The sequence below is a fragment of the Apis laboriosa genome, unplaced genomic scaffold (genome assembly GCF_014066325.1).
Source record: "Apis laboriosa isolate Shangri-la unplaced genomic scaffold, ASM1406632v1 scaffold9_cov152, whole genome shotgun sequence".
NCBI classification, from domain to species: domain Eukaryota; kingdom Metazoa; phylum Arthropoda; class Insecta; order Hymenoptera; family Apidae; genus Apis; species Apis laboriosa.
The window spans coordinates 582020-602450 of NW_025224966.1; the positions used below are offsets into that span (position 1 = coordinate 582020).

Consider the following 20431-nt stretch of genomic DNA (forward strand, 5'->3'; position numbering starts at 1 on the left):
GGTAAAAAAGTTTATCTAAAAAAATTTAATATAACTTTTTATTTTTATATTATACTTATATGTAAAATATATATCGTAATTAATAATTTAAATGAAAAGATTTATCTTTCTACAATTTATAATTTTACTTTATCGTGTAATCTTTTCAAATTTCATATAATGGAAACTGCAAAGACTAGGTAACGACAAAATATTTTCATAAAATTTCATGTGCAAATAAATATTGAATAAATATATTTAATATATTTATGGTATATATATTTGATATATTTTAACTTTTACTTTTATAGGTATTCGAGAACAACAGAAGAAATACATAAAAGTTTAGAATTAGCTGTTATTAAGGAATCTGATTTGCAGAATGTAACGCAAATTTTATATTCTGCACAAGAACATGATATAGAAAAACATATAAAATTATTAGAACTTGATGAACATTTAATAGAGGCAATAAATAAAGGAGACAGGTATATATCTTCATTTAACTTTGTCAATTTTTTAATAATGATTTAATATTATTTGCAACATTTCAGTTTAACATTTCAGGGTAATAAGAAAGATTTTGCAGTATTATGTACAAGAAATCGAACATATGATATTAGAGAAGCAGGAACATCTAATTCTTGTTTATTAGTACCAAAATTAAATTTATTTGAACAAACAAAAGTAAATACAGACAGAATAATAAAATATTATAATATTTGTGGAATTTTTCATACATATTATGAGGTAAAAAAATTTTAAAATAATATTTATAAAATTATTTATGAATAAAATATTATTTGTGTTTAAAATATTTTAGACAAAAGAATGTAAGCCTAAATGGGAAAAATTACTTAATATACTTGAGCCCACATCTTTTAAAGGAATGGAATATGAATCATCAATATGTCATGAACTTTTATATAATTGGCACAGATTACAAAATGAAATACAAGCCAGTGAAGATGAACTAATTCAAGCCTTAAATGATTATTTAATAGTTAATATTGATGGTATTATATTTTCTTATAAAATTAATAATTGACATCAAATAATAATATAAGTAATTAACATATATTAATATTTTAAATAATCATATTATTCTCTATTTTTTGATTTTAAGGTTACTTTCGTCTAATATCATTTGAATTTGAAGTTCGAAGTTTAACACTTATGTTAGATATTTTGGAAGAAAATAGTTGGGCATTAAATGAAGTAGATAAAGAATTTACATATGAATCTTTGAAAGAATTTATTTTTAAATCAGTTTTTGAGGCTGTATTTGCAAGATATACACAAGTAAGTGAGAAGTCAAAAAAGGATGGAACATCATTATATAGGTAAACATAATTTTATGCATATATTAATAAAAATTATTAATTTATTATAAGTTATAATGTTATAAGGTATAATGAGGAAAAATGTTGTAAGACTTTGGCAAAAGTACTCCTTGCTGTTTCTCCAATAACTGAATATAAACAATTTATGAAATCATGGCATATTGGTACACCAGAAAGTAAATTGAAAGTTATATAAAAAAATTTATAGTTAATATTTATATATAAAATATGCTTATATTATATTTGTTTGTACATAGAAATAGAACCAAAAGAAGAATATTTAAAAGGAATTGCTCTTATCAAATGGAATAACTCAACAATGACAAGAGAAGTGGTATCATTCACAGAAGCTAATTTGCCAATAGATATTAATGAAAGATTTAATGAACTTTTTAAAGCAAAAAATAAATGGACAGTTCAAGAAATAACACCTTATATAATGTAAGTAAAAATTTATAAAATATTAAATTTTGTTCTCATTTCATAAATTATTTTTTTTTTTTAGAAATTTAACAACAAACAAAATGAATGTTAATGCTCTTCTAACTAAATATGCTAGATGTTCAATTATTAATGGTATTAAATATTATAGTTCAAAATATGGTAAATAATTAAGTAAAAATCATTTTAATGATACAATGTCATAATTCAAACTTCTAACTTTTTTCTCTCCAAGAGTCTGGAGAATTAATCAGGCTATCTATTTTATATTTATATTTACATTTATATCTTTTATATTTTTTCTGAAGAGCCATTATTTCCATTGTTCCATTGTTGAATATTACTTTCAGTTTTAATTAGTTGATTTTTGCAAAAGTAAACTAGATATTATTAAATTATAATCAGTTAAATTAAATAATGAAATATAATTATAAGTGATGAAGAATACTCTGTTAATAATATGATAGGAGATTTTTTTAAAGTATAAAAAGAACAGAAGAAAAAAGGGAAGAGTTACAATTGGTTCATGAGCTGTTAATTCGCCTTACACATAATTAAATAAAATAAATAAACACTTATTGTCGAAATGACATAAAAAAATATCAATATCATGCTACGATTATTAATTAAATGGACGCATTTTTATTAAAATATATACAATAATGTAAATATGTTGATGCTGACTTGTTGTTGTTGATATTGTGCTATTATGTGGCAATCTTAAAAGTATTCATAATGCTGAAATTATCTATTTATTATTTTGTCTGTAGTAATAATACATAGTTACATTTACACAATTTTATAAATATTTTTTAAATATTGTGTCTTAATTTTTATTACTTAATTAATAACAGTAATTCAATGATGCTAGAATATTTTCATTTCAGTAGTTATTTTATCCTTTTTCTTAAAAAAAAAAAATTACAACTATCTTTATATATACTAACAATTATAAATAGTTTATATATTTATTATTTTGTTATACAAATTACGAAATCTTGTATGATTGTGGAAGATATTTAGCTATAAAAAAACTAAAATAAATTAAGCTTTTATTATTTTTAAATTGATTTTGTGTGTGTATGTGTGTGCGCGCGCGTGTGTATGTATATATACAAATAATTGAGTAAGTTTATTGAATGATAATTGAAAAATTTATAACATATAATCAGTTCACTAATAAAATTTGTCACATATACAATTTTTTAAATTATCCAACATATGTTTTATAAAAACAAAAGTTTCTTTTCTAACAATATTTTAATTTTATTACATCATCATATATTGTAATATTCGTCATGGCATACTTAAAAACTATTATTATTGTGTATAAAGAAGAATTATAAAACAAAACATATATTTTATGTAGTATTACAATATTGAAGATGATATAAACATGCATCATGAAAGATATAGGATTGAAAACTTTTAAATATTTAATATAAAATTCTATAGAATATTTATTCAATAGAATTCTAATAAATAAGTGACTACAATTTGTGGAAAAAAAAATTGAATATAATAAAATATATGTGAAAAATAATATTTACTAGAAATAATACTTGTAACTCAATAATTAATATTATTATTAAATGATACAAATTTTGAATATTTATTTATATACAATTAAAGTAAATCTAAAAAAAATCTTTTATATTTTCGATGCAATAGCAGTGTCGAACATTATAATCGTAAATTACAAATTCCTGGGATGTTACATTAAAAATATTACTGTACATGTATAGTCAATAATAAAATTTGTTCATATTGTACATATAAATACGCCTTGGCACATAGTATTCAAAACTATAGTTGTGTAAAATAATGAGCAATATAAAAATCAGTCAAACATTATGGACAATAATTTTAATCCAATATGAAACTAAATTTCTTCCCAGGAATGTAAAAAAATAAATGTATAAAAATGGAATATTTAATTTATGGAATATTTAATAGATTTGTAAATGCACTGCCGTTATAAGCGCATTATGTTGACAAGTTATCAATACTATTCTTATGCAATGATGAAATTTGTATAAATATTTTATAGGAACTGACTTGCCGCTGAAGAATGATTCATTTTTTTATAAAACATTTTATATAAATTTCACAAATCGATATGAATTACAAAATAATTACCTAATAGAAATAACATTCAGTCCCATTTTTTACAATTATAATCACTCCTTTTAGCAGGAAATAGACTATTATAAATTATAAATTCGTAAAAATAATTTTGTAAAATTGTATCCTATATGAAATTAAATTTTTTGCATAAAATATTTTGAACTATTCATTTAAATATATATTTATAAATATCTATATTTATGTATATATATAGAATTATTCAACTACATACTGGGTGATACAATAAGACAATCTTTGAAGCGATAGATTATAGATTATATTATAATGATAATATTTTTATAATTAATTTTTAATAATATTATAATATATGCAATAAAATTTAAATATTTTATTTCATATAAATGTTACATTTGATATCAATAAAAATTATTTATGTTTATAATTTTTTAGACTCAAGGCTATCTTTTGCATCACCCAATTCACACATGATTATTATATAATAACAAATTAATAATAATTCTAAAACTTTGGAGTGATTTCTTTTCAGCTGTGACTTATGTTTTTTCGTGATAATCCTAATCTATGTTATATTTAACGAATACTGCCTTATCTATAAGTACGTTTAGACAAAGTTTATTAAATGTTAAAAAGAGCTATAAAGCATAAATATTAAATCTCTTGCTGCTGAGTTATGTATGAGATGTAAATGGGTAACTTGTACGATGTAGACTATATACATATAATTATTACTTCGAAGTTTTCCTGAAATTAATAAATAAAAAATATAATTGAGTAATGAGTATGAGAAATTTCGTACAAATTCATGCAATAAATAATTTGATATTATTACTTATACCTTAATGCAAAGGCACCTCGTTGTTAGCTATCAGTTGTTGCATTTTCATTTGTTTTATTATTAGTTGTAAACACTGACTGTTGATTAATACCTGTTGTAACTGTTTGACTTGGATGAATAACAGGTCCAACTGTTTGGACTAAATTGCAGGTAACTGGTACCATTGGTGGCAAATTAACCGAATTATTCATGGGACTGATATTACAAGACAATGATGGTCTTTTTCTTTCTAAACTATTTGTTGTCATTTGTCTTCTTGTTGTTGAATTGCGTTCAAGACTATTAGTAACGATATGATGCCTTCTTTCTAAACTAGAGCCGCTGCTGATATCAGTTTGACTACCCTAAGTAGAAAATGATATAAATTACATATATATAATATTATATAATTACAATTTTAAAAAAATAAAAAAATATTACAATAATTTTTGAATACAATTACATTATATAAAAAATTTTATATATTATATAAAATTTATTTCGAGATATAAATTTACCTGCAATGAACGATCGACGGATTGACCCATTCTATGTAAAAGATCACCGCTTTGACTCTGTCTAAACGTAGTACCTTGACGTTCGCTCGATTGACTTCTCCTTAGAAATTGTTCTCCAGATTGACTGGAACGAATACGATTTTCTGACATCGATTCTTGTGAAGTATTAATATGATTTTGATTTTGGCAAATCTGATTATCTACATATGGATAACGAATACGTATCGAATCGATTACATCTAAAAGATTTTTCGCATCCATTGCTAAAATGTGAGCCGCTGAGAGCATCCCTCTGAAATTACATTAAATTTTTTTTGAAATTTATATGGCAATAAGCTAATATGCATTATTAAGAAAAAAGCACTTACTTTCGATATTCAGCATCTAATGTAGTAGCACTATATTTTTGAGCTTGTTTCATAGCTGTTACAAGTTCTGCCATATCTTTACTAAGAACTTTATGCGCCATTTCTACTTCTCGATGAGCAGATATAGGTAATATATCCATCAAAGCATCGACAGATGAAAGTAACGCTCTCAATTCAATACCCACTTTACGTACTAATTCTAAATATTGATCAGCCTTGCTTTGTTGAACACCTTGTTTGCAATATTATTAAAATGTTATTAAAATTATTCAAATTTAAAATTAAAGATAATAATATATACCTTGAGATAAAGACATTACTGCACGAACTACGCTAGTGGTACAATCATATACTTTATCGTTCGTCCTATCTAGATCGGCAGTTGGTGTAGGTTCCATTTTCTATAAAATAAACATTCTTTTTATAATTTTGTTCATGATTTCAAAAAATTATTTTTTTAATTAGAAAAATTACCTTTACAACGATTACTTTTTCGGTACTTTTATCAGATCCTATAGAACCAGTATTAGCGCCATGCTGTTCATGACTTGGTGATTGAGTAACCGAACGTGGAACTGGAGGACTCGCGCTTTCATCTCCACTCGTCGCAATGGATAGACGTTTCTAAATATCGAAATAAAGATTTTTAGAGAAAATATTAAACCAAATTATTCATTGTAAATATGAAAGATGCAAGTAATTAATCGCACCTCTTCTCTTGCTAACCAACGACTATCTTCTTCCGATTGACGCTGCTGTTCTAAAAGTCGTTGTTCTAATAATTTTTGTTCATCGTCAATACCACTGCTGAAATTTTCCGTGATGCTATCGAATAACTGTGATTGTACGATCCTCTGAAAGAAAAAAATTCGTTTCAATTTTTATCGATTCGTTCGTAATCGTTGTAATCATAATTCACTGTTTCAACGAGTTTAATAAACATATGTACATAATAAAATTAAAGAGATGCATAATTCTTGATGCAAAACCAATTTCAGAAAATAGTAGTGCAATTATAATTACATGCAGCTCAGATTGTTATAATGATAATATTATCTCCATTCATCATGCAAACAGATTAGCCTATCAAAACTGCAAAATAAAATTCATTTCAGTTATGAATAAAAAGTACCATCTAGTTATGTATAAAATGAAAAAAAAGGGTCATTGTGTAAATTTAAACAAACTAATGTGTGACCGTAACTGCATATACCAAAGCAATATACATTGTATATATACATGTATATGTATGTGTGTATATATGTATATATATATATGTATGTATCTATGTATGTATATATATATGTATGTTCTATGTATGTATATATATATGTATGTATCTATGCATGTATGTATATATATATGTATTGAATATATATATATATATATATTTGAATTGCAACAAAAGTATAGTGCTGCAAGAATTTCGAATTATAAATAAAAACAATATGCTGTTGCAGATAAAGGATGCGATTTTCATTCCTAGGAGGCGTTGCCAAACCTGATCTTGCTGTGCCTCCTCTGTCATCGAGCTGCTCGATGACATTGTGCTATCACTGACTGCAGAGGATATCAGTGATCCAGAGAGTGTGCCATCTGTCGAACTTGTTAGTTGTTCATCTTGCTTTTGATTTACGAATGTAGTGATCTTTGCAACACCGGTTGCTATTTGAGGTGTGGGAGTAGATCTTATCATCCCTGATTGTACTATTGGCTGTACTAAATACTGCGTTGCGTTTGTTGCAGCAGTAATTGGCAGATTCGCTACGTTGCATTGTGCTTGACTATGTTGCGTGGCAGTAATGGAACTTGATTGTTGACCGATTACAATGTTAGATGTGCTCGGATGAAGGTGTTGCTGGCTAGTTGATTGGACCGTACCACCCGATGTGGCGAAATGCACTTGAATGGGATGACTTTGTGCTATTTCAAAAGACAATTGCTGCTGATTCACGTTCATCGCTTGGGAACTCGGCACATGGCTCGTAATTCCAGCTTGAATTTGTTGCACATATACAGGACCTTGAACCTTCTGAGCTTGCACGACCGTAACAGAAGTCGCTTGCGCCGTGTAAATTGGATTAGCGCTGATTGCTTGATTTTGTTGATTCGTATGTTGCGACGGGATGTAAGAAACAGATTGATGAATTGGATTTTGTTTTTGATTGTTTTGCGCATTCTGCGACTGCGGCATATACATCGGTTGTGGTGTCGCTGTACTTATATTCGAATAAATTTGTTGATGTTGATAATTCTGAGCGTGTGCAGGTCGTGTTTGCAGGTTTGGTCCTGGAGTAGAAGTATGCGCTAAATTGCCTCTAACATTCGCCATGGTAGTTCCAACAGACACGTTTACGGATTTCAAATCAGTTACATTTTGGTTTTGGATGTTTTGCGCTCGGAATTTTAACACAGGTCCGTACAAACATTCCGTATTGGATGCAGAAATAGCAGCGTTACTCGAAGTAACAACCGGTATACGGGGATACACGACAGCGGTTGTAGGATTTTGTATGCAATTAGAATTTTGGCTGACCGGTTGAGCAATGTTAAAAGCTTGGTTCGTGTTATTAGAGAATTGGCCGAAATTTGACAATTGATTTTGATTATTCAATCCTATGATACTATTCAAGCTGCTGGGCCCAAAATTTCCAGGATTTTCACCAAAATTACCACCTACACTGGGGCTTTGACTAAGATTACCAACGATGGCGGAACTTTGGGTGAAATTAGCGACAGGCCCGTATATTTCGCCGCAAGTAGCTACGCTAGTTGTTATTGGAATAGCACCGGACGTTGTGAATTTTTGCACGGGAGAATACAAATCTCCTGCAATGCTACCAACAACTTTTGAACTAACCGCGTACAAATTTTGCATCTCTTTAACCTTCTGCTGCTTTCTGTTAGCAGCGGGGGATTGAGCTTGTGTCGCGTCTGAAATGTTAAGACTAGACATGAGAGGAGTGTCCGAGGAATCGAGGGAATCCAAATTAGTGTCGGACAAAGTGGAATCTCCCGAATGAGTGTCATGAGAGGCGGAAGGTTCTGAAGTGGTTGGATCGAAAAAGGGTAGATCTGAAACTAAAGCAGTGGTTAAGACTTGATCTTCGTCTTGAAATTGTACGGCTAAGGTATTGAAAGGCGAGGCAGGGGTTGTGTAGACGGAGGGACATACCCCCCTAGTTTGATTATCCTTGAGAAGTTGCGCAAGAACCTCGGGATTTTGCGCAACAATATATGTCGAGACCGGCGCTGCGGCGGTTAACTGAGATTGATCCGTCGTGTTTTGCGGTTGCCTCGAAGGTTTCGGTGGCGGTACATCGTCTGCCCCTATAAATGACGAGAGATTATCCGCTACGTGCACCATAAAATATCTCGAATCGAAGCTTTATATAAACGCGTTCCTTGTTTTCTTTATTTTTCATTATACGTACCCCAAGACATGGCTTGTACTCTTCTGTTCTCCCGTCTCATCGTTTCTTGTTGCTGATGTTTCTCTTCCAATAAAATTTCACTGCAACATTTAATAATTTTTCGTAATGGAAAAGATATCGAATCGAGAAAGAACAAGATGAAAGTGCATCACGTACTGTAAAGTTTCCCTGATCTCTTTGAACGTTGGTCGTTTACTCGGTTCGTAACTCCAACACTGAGACATCAAAGAATATAATCGTGGAGGGCAATGATTCGGTAATGCAAGTCTTTCTCCGTTTTCCAATTTACGGATCACTTCGTTATTTTTTACACCTTGAAATGGTTTTACGCCTAACATTAAAATTTCCCACATGCATACACCTAGAAGAATAAAAGAAAAATTGTTTTACATTTTTTGGAATATTAAAGAAAAAGAAATTTATTCGTTGTAAAAAAAAGAAATATCTACCAAACATCCAAACGTCAGAAGATGTAGTAAATCTTCGAAAATTAATACTCTCCGGTGCCATCCATTTAATGGGCAACTTACACCTACTTGCTGTATAATAACTTTGATCCTCCACCCACCTACTAAGACCAAAATCCGCTAATTTTACGGAATTGTGCGCAGAAACTAGCACGTTTCTCGCAGCAATGTCCCTGTATATGTAAAATAAGTCGATGAAAATATATTTAGAATACGAAATATAATTATCAGAGATTCTCTTCAATCAATAATTTCGATAATTTTAATCGAAAGTACCTATGGACAAATTTCTTGCTTTCGAGATACGATAAGGCAGTGCTCAATTGAAATGTGTAAAGTAGAAGAGTGGCGAGATCTAGACGATGTTTGTTCGATTGCAGATAAGCTCGCATCTCTCCCAACTTGGCTAATTCCATTACTAACCAAATGGGTGGTTCCGAGCATACACCGATAAGTCTTATAATATGAGGATGCTCGAATTGTTGCATTATATCTGAAATTTATACGCATATATCATAGATGTCATTTCTAAACTTTCATTCGTTGTCGATTCAATTGAGAGTTCAATTAAAATTTCTTTACAGGCTTCCTCGAGAAATTTCTCCGACGTCGCGAGATCTGCATCGACTTTACAGGTTTTCACCGCCACTGGTATAACTTGATTGTCCCGCCCTTTGTATGAACCTTTATGTACATTGCCAAATTGACCTTCTCCAATAATTTCACCTAATTCCACTTGATTCCTAACTATCTCGTAATCTCTGGCTGGAAAATTATCAAAGTTTAACAAAAATTTTTTTTTTCATACAAATAAAATACAAAAATAATCTTGTTTCTTTTTTTCTATTTTTCTTCCTTTTTTTTTTTTTTTTTTAATACTCACTAGCTGGAGTCGAATAATCTCCTTCTTCGTCCACAATTTCCGCGTAGTCCTCCGACAAAATAGTCCCCGTTTTGCTTACGTTTTTCTCCGGACTATTGGAACCGTCTTGTCTGTATTTTGGGGGATGAGCATCTATTTCAAAGCGAGGGATACAATCAATAATCGCGAATGAACGTCGTTCAAACTCGTCGTGCAATCATTCTAAAGATCACTCTAAACTACGGTATGGGGTCATTCAAAACTACAAACCTTTGCATGGACAGGGATAATTTTTCCACGATGCAGCTTGGAAGTGTAAACGATTATATAACTTAGTATCTTTCGTATAACATAAAAAAAAAAAAAAAAAGAGGGGAAATTCGTGCGAGATATTTGGAAAGTGAAATATATATACGATTATATTGTAAAAATACAATGGAGCTAAATATTTGTAAACAAGTCTCTTTCTTCGACACACTATCACGAATATCGAGAAAAGCTAAAGGAAAAACGTTCGTTCGCATCAACATCGAAATTGTCCGTTTTAAAAATGCGAAAAGAGAATAAAAAAAAAAAAAAAAAAAAAAATCGAAAATAATTTATTCATGAAGCATGCCCGTCTTTACGGCTGCTTAAATATTTCGAGCAAAATGCTACTGTACATATATACCTTTTCTGTTCCACAACGAGGTATTGGTTCCAGTGACAAGTCTGCAATAACCGTCGATCAAATCCGCGAGACTTTCCGCTTGGTCTAAACTCGAGCACGTGATACTAAGCGTTTCAGCAGCTCCGGCTATTCTTAATTTAATACAGGCTTTTGCGTGTTCCTTGCAATCGGATACCAGCGTTTGGATAGATTGTATCTGAGAGAATTCCGCGATTCTCGTTGGCTACAAAAAAAATCGTACGATGACAGGACACGTAAAAGAAAACACGTACAGAAAGTTGTTTAAGAAAGTTGCTTAATACTGACCACCGTCCCACCTCTATGAGCCATATAAGATATGCCTAAATCTGGTCCAATGACTAGTTCTACGGGTATAGACCAGCTCGACTGTCATAAGAAAAAAAAAAAAAAAATTTAAACAACGATGGAGGAATTGATCAATTTTCTTAATTTATCAAAACTGAATCTCACCCCCAAAGCGCATATAAACCTCTCCTGATCGAATCTATAATGAGCACGCAGAAGATCGAAGAATTTGAACATGCATTCTAGCTCCGACAATACCGCAACCTTTTTAAAGTGTTGTTGTATTAGCTTGCGCAACGCCTTTGGTTTCATTCCATTCAACACGGATCGTGGTAAAAATTTGTGCAGGCCGACCTGTGAATCGAACGTGACGATATTTTAAACGAAACTTGGAAACTGTCAAAAAGTTGAAAAGTTTTTAAGGATATTTTTTTTTTTTTTTTTTTTTTTTCTGTGTATCCATACCTCTCGTTCCAGGTACTCGAGATTGCTCTTCTTGTCGAGAGCGATCTGTTGCATATCTTTGAAAAAGTAGCGAATTTCTAGACAACACAATTGCACCGCCACGTCCTGATCGAGAGCCGCGTGATTCGCGCACAGATAATCGTTTCGAACCTATAGTACAAACAATTTGATTTATATTCGTTCAACGTATATATATATATATATATATATATATATATATATATATATATATATATATACATTAGAAAATCGAAGTATAAAAATAGATTTCGAAGAAGATACCTGATCGTAATAATAATAGAAGGTCACTTTGTCCTTCTCGTACAGATCGTTGAGATTCTGTGGCAAGTATCGTACTCTCAGCTCATACCTCCACTCGCAATGAGGATGTTTCTTTTCGTACTTTTCTTGAACCTGATTATAATAATAATGAACGATTATTGGCGTTGAATTTCGAAAAAAAAAGAAAAAGAAAAAAAAATACCTGATACATGGTCGTGTCCTGATGCAACCAGTAACTCTCTCCCGATCCAGGATGATGCAGTCTCATGGCGTAAAGGTTATGATAGTGTCTGGTTCCAACCGCTAGCCGACTAGTCACCAAAGTGATGATACCTTTCACATCGATCGCATCACCGAATTTAACAACGTTGAAACCACCTAAAAATCGATCGAATAATTGTTATCAATAATATACACTCTTGTTTGAAGCAATTCTTTCGAAAAAATGTTTGTTCCGTTTCGATCACTTTGATTATCATTTCATTCGAGAGAGAAAAGATGGAGACCGTTACCGTTAGGCAGATGGACCTTCAAAGTCGCCTTATCCATGGGGGTGGGTGATCCATGGGGTGGTGTATTTCTTCCGCCTCCACTTCCCTGCACGCCGCCGCCGCCTCCGCCCCCACCGCCACCGCCTCCACCAGCTCCATCTCCTACGCCAGTGCTCATCCCCTCATGGCTGCGCGAAAAGGAAAATGACCGTTACCACAATCGTCTCGATACACATCGATAAAATCTCGCCCGAGTAACAGCAATTGCAAAACGAATGAATAATTTCATTAAGAGAAATTTCAATTTTTGCTATTCCGTCGTCCATTTACAGGAGAGAGAGAGGGGCACACACAGTTCGCGACAATATACTTACGCGAAACAATTACAAATATGATTGTATGCAGTTGTTCTTCGCGCGTTACAAAAACATAAAAGTATACTCGCGATACATTCGTTAATTACCATTTTCGTCGAGACCTGGTTTTTCCCGAGGTTTCACTCTCGGAAATGATGAGAAACGACTAGATACTTTGACGACTTTCAATTCTTATCGTTAAGATTAAAATTTGCACGATAACATCCTCCATATCCATGGTTATATTGAATCATGCGAGCTTTGTCGATGAATCGACATGTATAGACCGCGTATCGTTCACATTTTTCCGAAGAAAGCTTCCACCGATGATGCTACAAGATGAGCTAACAAAATGCCAGATACGATAAATTAGTTGGGTCGTGGTTCCCGTCGATCGAGAAAGAAAAATCCTTTCCTCTTTTTCCCTCCTAAACGTATCCAGCGATGGCGAGGATAGATTATGCACTGTTGCCGCGATAGAAATTTCGCGTAGCGTGAACGAAACGCGACGAAAAGTTGTGAAAAGGAGACTGCGCACGTGTTTAAGTAACGTATATACGCGCGTCTACTTCTTCCCTTTCCACTCGTATCAATTCACTGTGCTCGAGTCGCATGCATCCCAAAGAGAACGAAGAGGAATTCAAGAAAGGAGTTGGTGTTTCGATCAGAGATGGATTTTTGTTCTCACTTTTGTTGTCGTGTTATTAAGATTATTTCAATTTCGAGCGATGAAAAGGGGGCATTGAAAAACACATTGAGGATCCCTGCGGGAATGAATGGCAACATCGTCGCATCGCTCGAAATCGTCTCTGGCCTCCTCTTTGCTCGAAAAGTTGACGAGCCGTGTGCTCGCATCGTGTGCTATTAATGCAAATGTATATTACGAGCGTCGTCCGGCTAAGGAATGCCGTCGTCGGTCAGGGACGAGACGTTTACGCAGGGAACCACCGGCTATTCGACTTTGTCCATTGCAATTACGCGCGCGATGCGTGCAATCCCATTCCACACAGAGATTTTTTTAACGAAGTAGAACGGGTGGTCGAAGTAACGAAGTAAGCAAGTTGTGCAACCGGCGTGGTTGATTAAATAGCATTATTGGCGCGACGTCGCCGTCGCGAGAAGAGATGGCAATCTCTTTGAAATCGAGATGTAACGAGGGACACGTGACCAGTTTTCGGAACACGCGATCAATATTCATTTCCCGTCGACTATTCGTCTTCGTGGCTGGCTAAATCGGGCGGAATTAATTCAATTGTACGCGGCAATATTAAATAATTTCTAATCTCGTTAATTGCGCGCCAAAACGATCAGAAATCTTTGTCACTTATAATTATGATATATCTTTGTTTAACGCAACGAAGATTTAACTCTTTCCATAGAAGCTAAAGGAGAAAACGAGGGGAAATTTCGATCGTGTTTTCCAGGGAGAACGAAACCCTCGAGTCGTTTCTATTGACGAAGGGTGCAAAGATAAAAGAAAAAAAGAAACAGAGAGAGAGAGAGAGAGAGAGAGAGAGAGAGAGAGAGAGAGAGAGAGAGAGAGAGAGAGAGAGAGAGAGTAGATGAAGCTTGTCCCTGACCCGACACGGACCGGCTCGGCTCGGCTCGACTCGCCGTGATCGGAACCACCACGCACCTGCGACTGTCGCCCACGCACTTTACCTTTCACTATTACTTTCTCTATTGCGCTCTTGCATCGTCACAGCCGCGTAACGAGGCTCGCTTACCTCTGCTTACCTTCGTTACGCGAGCTGCGAAAACTCGCGATCCTCGCTTCCTCATTTCCCCCTATTTCGCCTTGAAAACATTATATTTAATCGCGTTTCGATTTTACCTTCTTGGACGAGACACCCTGTGAAATTTCCACGTGCCCAACGTGTCAGGGGTGTAGTAGGTATGGCTGCATCTCAGCTGGCCCAACGAGCACAGTAAACCACCTCCCCCGTTTTTTCTCTTCCATCGTTTGCCCCCTCTCGGGCAAGCTTTGTCCCTTTGCCCGAGAAACAACATCTCCTTCGGATCTTTGCCCACCGATTCCAAGTTTTCACCTCGACAACTCGGCCACGAGATCCCGCCGGCCTTTCGCTCCACCAGTTCCAACATAATCCCCTTTTATTCCTAAATATTTGGGGGAGGGGGTCGGAGGGAGGAAGAGAGGGAAAAATCGTCTATCGTCCTTCGAGACGAATGATAATTAAAGAAAATTTGCTCGATCGACGATCGATCCCCATAGTCATAGTCGTTGTCCGGGTATCCGTTTCCTCTCCGCTTTCCTTCATCCACCGGTAACTCGATTCCTTCGAAGCGCACAACACCGTGTCCACTCGATTCTCTCGTGATCGATGCAAGGCGAATCGAGACGCCGTGTCGAAACGATCGCATGGGTCTCGTTTTACCAAATTGAATTACATCTGGCCGGAGTGGTTCTAAGCCTTATGCTCGGGCACCGTGCAGTTACAGTACCGAGGGGACGAGGAGAGGCGAGGAACGGACATAGCGTACGTATTTTAATTTCGCGGTGACTGCTTCTACCTCTCCTCCATCCGCCGCTTGGATAGTTTTCAACGCGAAGACGAAAAAATGCGAATTCCGCTCTTCTCTCTCTTTTCCCGCGCCTTTTCTTCCGCGATCCACCCACCCCCTCGAGGAGAAACCAATTTACTCGAACACAACGCTTTGCACGCTCTTGGTGTCTCGACGTCGCGCGTCAACCAGAAACTGATCGATCCAATCCCCCCCGTTCTCCGACCGGCCGTTCTTTCTTTCCTCTCTGTTTCACCGCGGCTTCAACGCCGCGTGGGACGTCGGTGAAAAATCGCCACGGTTACCGCAATTCCTACGGCGTAAATAAACGGAATGGCGATCGAGTTGTTTCGCGTGTCGGCGCGAACAGACTGCCTGGAGACGTTCGATCGTTCCGCTATCTATCAAACTTTCCGATAGTTTCTTAATTTTTTTACCTTTCATTCCTGTTTCGATTAAACGGTTAATAACCGGGATCGGAAATGAGAAAATTAAATTAATTTATCGGATTTATTTGGATAAGGAAATGGTGGATAGGAGAAATGTAAAATATCGGGTCTCGCAACACGATCAAGTTGCGGCGTGAAAGGTTCGCGATGATAATGAGCTACCGGTGTTTAATGACATTTAGGCGAAAGATGGAAGATTAAGAGAATGCGGAATGTATCGGTTAGCGTACTATTATATCGAAATATAATTTACATCATTATATTGCAGTATTAATAAATATATTAATACAGATGTATAATATATATATCGATTAATGTATGGAATGTGCATAAATAATATCACATCTTTCGAGATTCGAAAGTCGCTTTCTTCTCTAATTAATTTTTTCTTGGAATATTTTGAATTTCTATAGTGGCAAGAATCTCGTTAATCGTATGGAAAATGTATCAAGTAATAAAGTAGAGAAGTAGCAGAAATAAGCTTTCACTCAGCCAAGCTCGTTTCTAACTTGTTTCCACTCCTATCCGAAATCGTGTTTCATTAAATACGAAAATTTTTATTCGAGTAATCGACTTTATTAATATTACAATTCTAGAAACTTAAGTAATTTGCCATAAAATTAAAATTCGATGTTCTCTCATCACGAAAAATGATGAAATTACTCCAGACATTGGATCTAAAATTATAATTGAAAGGTTCGTTGAACCTCGACCGAATCTTCTTGAATAATGAAAATCGAGTTTAACGATACGCTCTTTTCATTTCAAAGCTCGCATCGATTCTGCTTTCAGTTTTTTCCGCGAAAGAATATTGGATCGGAGGAGAGACAAAGCGTAAATATAGCTACTGTTCACTGTTAGAAAAAAGTCTCGCAGGACGGCACAGAGGAAAAAAAAGTCCTTCGTTAGGACTGCCTATCCCCACTTCAGACGCTTTGTTGACAATTCTAACACTACTCATAGTAGTAGAAAAGATATAATTCGAATGTTCAAAATTGTAAAAAAATTATTTTTTATTTATGAAGTTATGTTAGAATAATCATCTAAGATTAAAAACTAAAATATTTTCGAAACTATTAATTATTTCGATATAATATTAATATATCTATAGTATGTCTAACTTATTCAATTATTATTTTAATTATTCGAATACAAAATTACATTTATAAATTAAATTATTGTTACAAATCATAATAATATATATACATATTATGAGAAATAAAAAAATTTATATATTATGTACGTTAGAATTCTCTGACTTCTATGTTTACACTAATGCATCAAGGTTTAGATAAAAATCGTTTGAATTAGTATATGTGACAAATACTATGATAGAAACAAAAATGCGTGTGGAAAGTAGGCGTTTCCTCCCAAATTAACCAATCGGATTCCGCATCCTTTCCGCGAGACTTCTTTCCAGTGAACAATACATATCTATCGGTGTTTAAGCTATTGCGAATCGTCGCAGACGTCTTTCCAAACTTTTTCTCTTAAACTTTTCTCATTTTCAACACTTTTCTAACTACTTATATAACTTTTTCCTTAACTGTACCGCGAATAAGTAATAATAATATCTACTTATTTAATCGAGTACGAATCTTTTTCGATCGGAAAGTATCGAGAGACTTGAACACATAGAAAAGTGGATAATTCAATCTCCGAGAAACGGGCGAGAAAATTTGCCACCGTAACGAACCATGTTATTCGAGCTTCAATAAAAGCAATTAGCAAAGTGGAACCGATCTCGTGATAATTTCACCATGGTTACTCGTTCCCATCGACGTAACACGAAAGGAAGAATCCGTTTACGAAACTATCTCTCTCTCTCTCTCTCTCTCTCTCTCTCTCTCTCTCAAAGCTTTTATGCACGCAAATTGCCATTGGGCGCGCTCTTCAAACGAGTCAACCCCTTTTGTTTAAACGGTTGTTTCGAAGTCCTCGAGATTCTAACAGCTGGATACCCACCATGTCTAAGGAAAGAAAACCCTCCGGCCAAACTTTTCAAAAGCCCTCTCATACGCGTTATTATGGAGATTCGATTCGTTAAGAGAAACACGATCTTTTTACATTTGTCGATCGTTTTTTTCACTTGTCTCTTAGTATCGGTTAGAATAAGGAGATAAATTGAATAATCACATGTTTCTCTTTTCTTTTTTTTTTTTACTTACTCGGTGGTTTCGAGGTACTGGAAGACCCGGTAAACGGGACGTCGATACATGAAGAGATGGTCCTCGACACGCTCCACCATCATCCTAAAACCACTTCATTCGAAACGGTGGGCCCACTGATCATCACCCACCACTAGTCACTGTTTTCATCGGCGCACAATCAGGTGAAACTTTTTTTTTCTAGAACGTAAATTTCTTCTTTCACTGTTGCTTGTTTGCACTTTGATCGATTTTATCGCACCAAAAAAAAGCAGGCAACAAAAAAAAAGTTAAGCACAAATTTCTGGAGGAAGAACGGTCACATATACGGTTTAAAACGCGCGTTGGACACACGAGGCTGATTTCCATTCAATTACTTCGTTGTTCGATGTTTCTTCCTTTTCCGGTGCATTCGCTATATCGCCACTTTCGAATCGATATCGCCGTTGGAAACACACGGACACTGAGCATACGCTCGAAAATTTTAACCAAGTTTTCCTCCAAAGATTGAACGTCCACGATTTCGTCGGTGTAATCATCGACCATTTCGATTCTTCTGCATTTCCTTTCTAGGGATAATCGTTTTCAAACGTGAACAGGAGAAAAAGCGGAAAATTTGAATCGAAAAGAAAGAATAGCAATACGATCGCGTTTCCAGTTGGAAAACTCTCGATTCTGGGGTCAATTCAATATTCTAATACAAAATCGATAAGAATTCTCGCGTGTGCCGCGACGATGAGCATAACCTGTCTCAAAGACACCGCCTAACGATAAATCAGGACTGCAGGGACTGCGATTTGACCGCGTGAATTCCGCCAAAAACGGAACGAAGCGAACAGGAAGCTGGTGCTCGTTATTGAAGATAGGAAATTTTCGAAACTTTCGAAAAATATTTTCGATACGATCGGAACTCGTTTCGAACGACCAAGTTCGAGAAGAAGACGATGGAAAAATGGTTAATGATATATTTTGCGAAAGAAAAATCAGCACGACTGCCAAGGCATGTGATCTATTTCAAGATGGACACCACCCACGTCTGTCTGCAGAGTCTCCGCAGAGTCCGACCACCGCAGTGTTATTCCCGTTGGTACGGTAATTAACCTAAGGCGAGCTTCCTAAACGGTTTCTCCGTGTTAAACGTTCCTCTCTTCAAAAGCGTGTATGTATGCGTGGTGCGCTGTAATAGACGGAGCGCGCGATGAAATAATCCAGCGAGGGAAATCGAAACGGTTATCGGATCGATCCAATGGGAGAAGCGAGACGGTATAAAAGTAAGTAAGACAAAATTCTCTTCGATTCGAAACTACTTATTACATTACATAGATAAAATTTCGAAAACGAGTAATGAAAAACGAGCAATAACAACAACAAGAATAATAATCGATCTATATCGAGGAAGAGAAAGAAGAAGAGGAAGAAGAAGAAGAAGAAGAAAAAAGAAGGAGAGGATTTTAAAGAAAATTCGAAGGGAAGCGAGATACGGGATACGCGTGCTCCGCACGCAAATTCGAATCTGCGCCCGATTTTGCAAAGCGTAGCCGTGCTGCCCGTGTCGCTGACCGAATCAAGGTCGTGCAACCTTGACACGCCGCTTCGAAATCTTCCTCCTCTCCTCTCGTCACCCACCCACTAGTTTCTACTTGAGCCACTTCCTGCCCCATACGTGCCGATTCCTCCCGATTCCACACACCGATTCCCCAAACACACGACGAGTTTCCTCCTCGCTCACTTACGACACCATCACCCAGTTCCTTCTTATTCTTATACCTTTTCTCTCCCCTTCTTCCCGAATCTGCGAATCTCCTCTCCGCCGCGTGCTGGGACACGGACACGGCCCGAACCAAAGTGGTTGTCGATGACGTACACGCACACGCATACGCACACTCACACCCACACACACAGATATATATACATATATATATACACACACACAAGCACACACAGCAGGGGAGAAGGAAGGAAAACCTGGTTTTCCCTGGTATAATAAACGCAGGGGGGGATAGTCGGGTTGACCTTGGCGGAAACCGGAAGCGGATGCGGTCCGTGGAGGGTTATGGGAGGGATGGGAGAAACGGAAGCACCGAAAACGAGCGCGCCTAGCAACAGCGTGTCTCGGGAGCGACGCGCGTTCTCGTCGCCGTCTCCTCCACGGTTGCGTCAGGTATACGTTTTGCCGGTTCAAGGGGAGCAGGCGCTTTGCTGGGTGCGGCAGCCTGCGCCGCGACGCCCGGCGTCCTTCCCCCGGCGCGCCTCCCCCCTCTCCCCCTCCCCTCCCCTCCCCTCCCCCTCGATCCTGACACGGCTCGCAACCCCCGACACACGCGGCGCTCAGGGGCGAACGTTCACCTTCTCTCTCTCTCTCTCTCTCTCTCTCTCTCTCTCTCTCTCTCTCTCTCTCTCTCTCTCT

The 20431-nt window shown here is 35.6% G+C and overlaps 2 protein-coding genes across 8 annotated transcripts in view; one reads left to right on the forward strand and one right to left on the reverse strand.

Moving 5' to 3' along the window:
- Window positions 1-44: 44 nt before the first annotated feature.
- On the forward strand, window positions 45-2363 carry LOC122719968 (sister chromatid cohesion protein DCC1). Its single transcript, XM_043946279.1, has 8 exons — window positions 45-179; window positions 291-467; window positions 534-729; window positions 803-995; window positions 1106-1322; window positions 1389-1498; window positions 1580-1763; window positions 1828-2363. Exons 1-8 carry the CDS (start codon window positions 160-162, stop codon window positions 1931-1933), a joined length of 1203 nt encoding a protein of 400 aa, XP_043802214.1. The 5' UTR covers window positions 45-159; the 3' UTR covers window positions 1934-2363.
- Window positions 2364-3308: 945 nt separating this feature from the next.
- The window catches only part of LOC122719967 (focal adhesion kinase 1), a 32188-nt gene continuing 15065 nt past the window's right edge, over window positions 3309-20431 (reverse strand). For 3 of the 7 annotated variants that reach the window (XM_043946271.1, XM_043946273.1, XM_043946275.1), the window contains exons 2-23: window positions 18046-18593; window positions 12571-12737; window positions 12261-12436; window positions 12059-12190; window positions 11777-11926; window positions 11477-11665; window positions 11312-11392; window positions 11006-11228; window positions 10357-10488; window positions 10056-10238; window positions 9750-9966; window positions 9456-9646; window positions 9163-9367; window positions 9007-9086; window positions 7074-8902; window positions 6283-6426; window positions 6047-6196; window positions 5874-5973; window positions 5573-5804; window positions 5205-5496; window positions 4708-5051; window positions 3309-4613 (exon numbers count right to left, since the gene is read on the reverse strand). In XM_043946271.1, the coding sequence (XP_043802206.1) occupies window positions 4731-5051; window positions 5205-5496; window positions 5573-5804; window positions 5874-5973; window positions 6047-6196; window positions 6283-6426; window positions 7074-8902; window positions 9007-9086; window positions 9163-9367; window positions 9456-9646; window positions 9750-9966; window positions 10056-10238; window positions 10357-10488; window positions 11006-11228; window positions 11312-11392; window positions 11477-11665; window positions 11777-11926; window positions 12059-12190; window positions 12261-12436; window positions 12571-12737; window positions 18046-18128 (5277 nt within the window). In that variant the 5' untranslated portion in view covers window positions 18129-18593 and the 3' untranslated portion in view covers window positions 3309-4613; window positions 4708-4730. Of the gene's footprint in view, window positions 4614-4707; window positions 5052-5204; window positions 5497-5572; window positions 5805-5873; window positions 5974-6046; window positions 6197-6282; window positions 6427-7073; window positions 8903-9006; window positions 9087-9162; window positions 9368-9455; window positions 9647-9749; window positions 9967-10055; window positions 10239-10356; window positions 10489-11005; window positions 11229-11311; window positions 11393-11476; window positions 11666-11776; window positions 11927-12058; window positions 12191-12260; window positions 12437-12570; window positions 12738-18045; window positions 18594-19650; window positions 19711-20431 lie in introns of those variants that run through there. The other 4 variants (XM_043946274.1, XM_043946277.1, XM_043946276.1 and 1 more) reach the window with 4 other exon arrangements.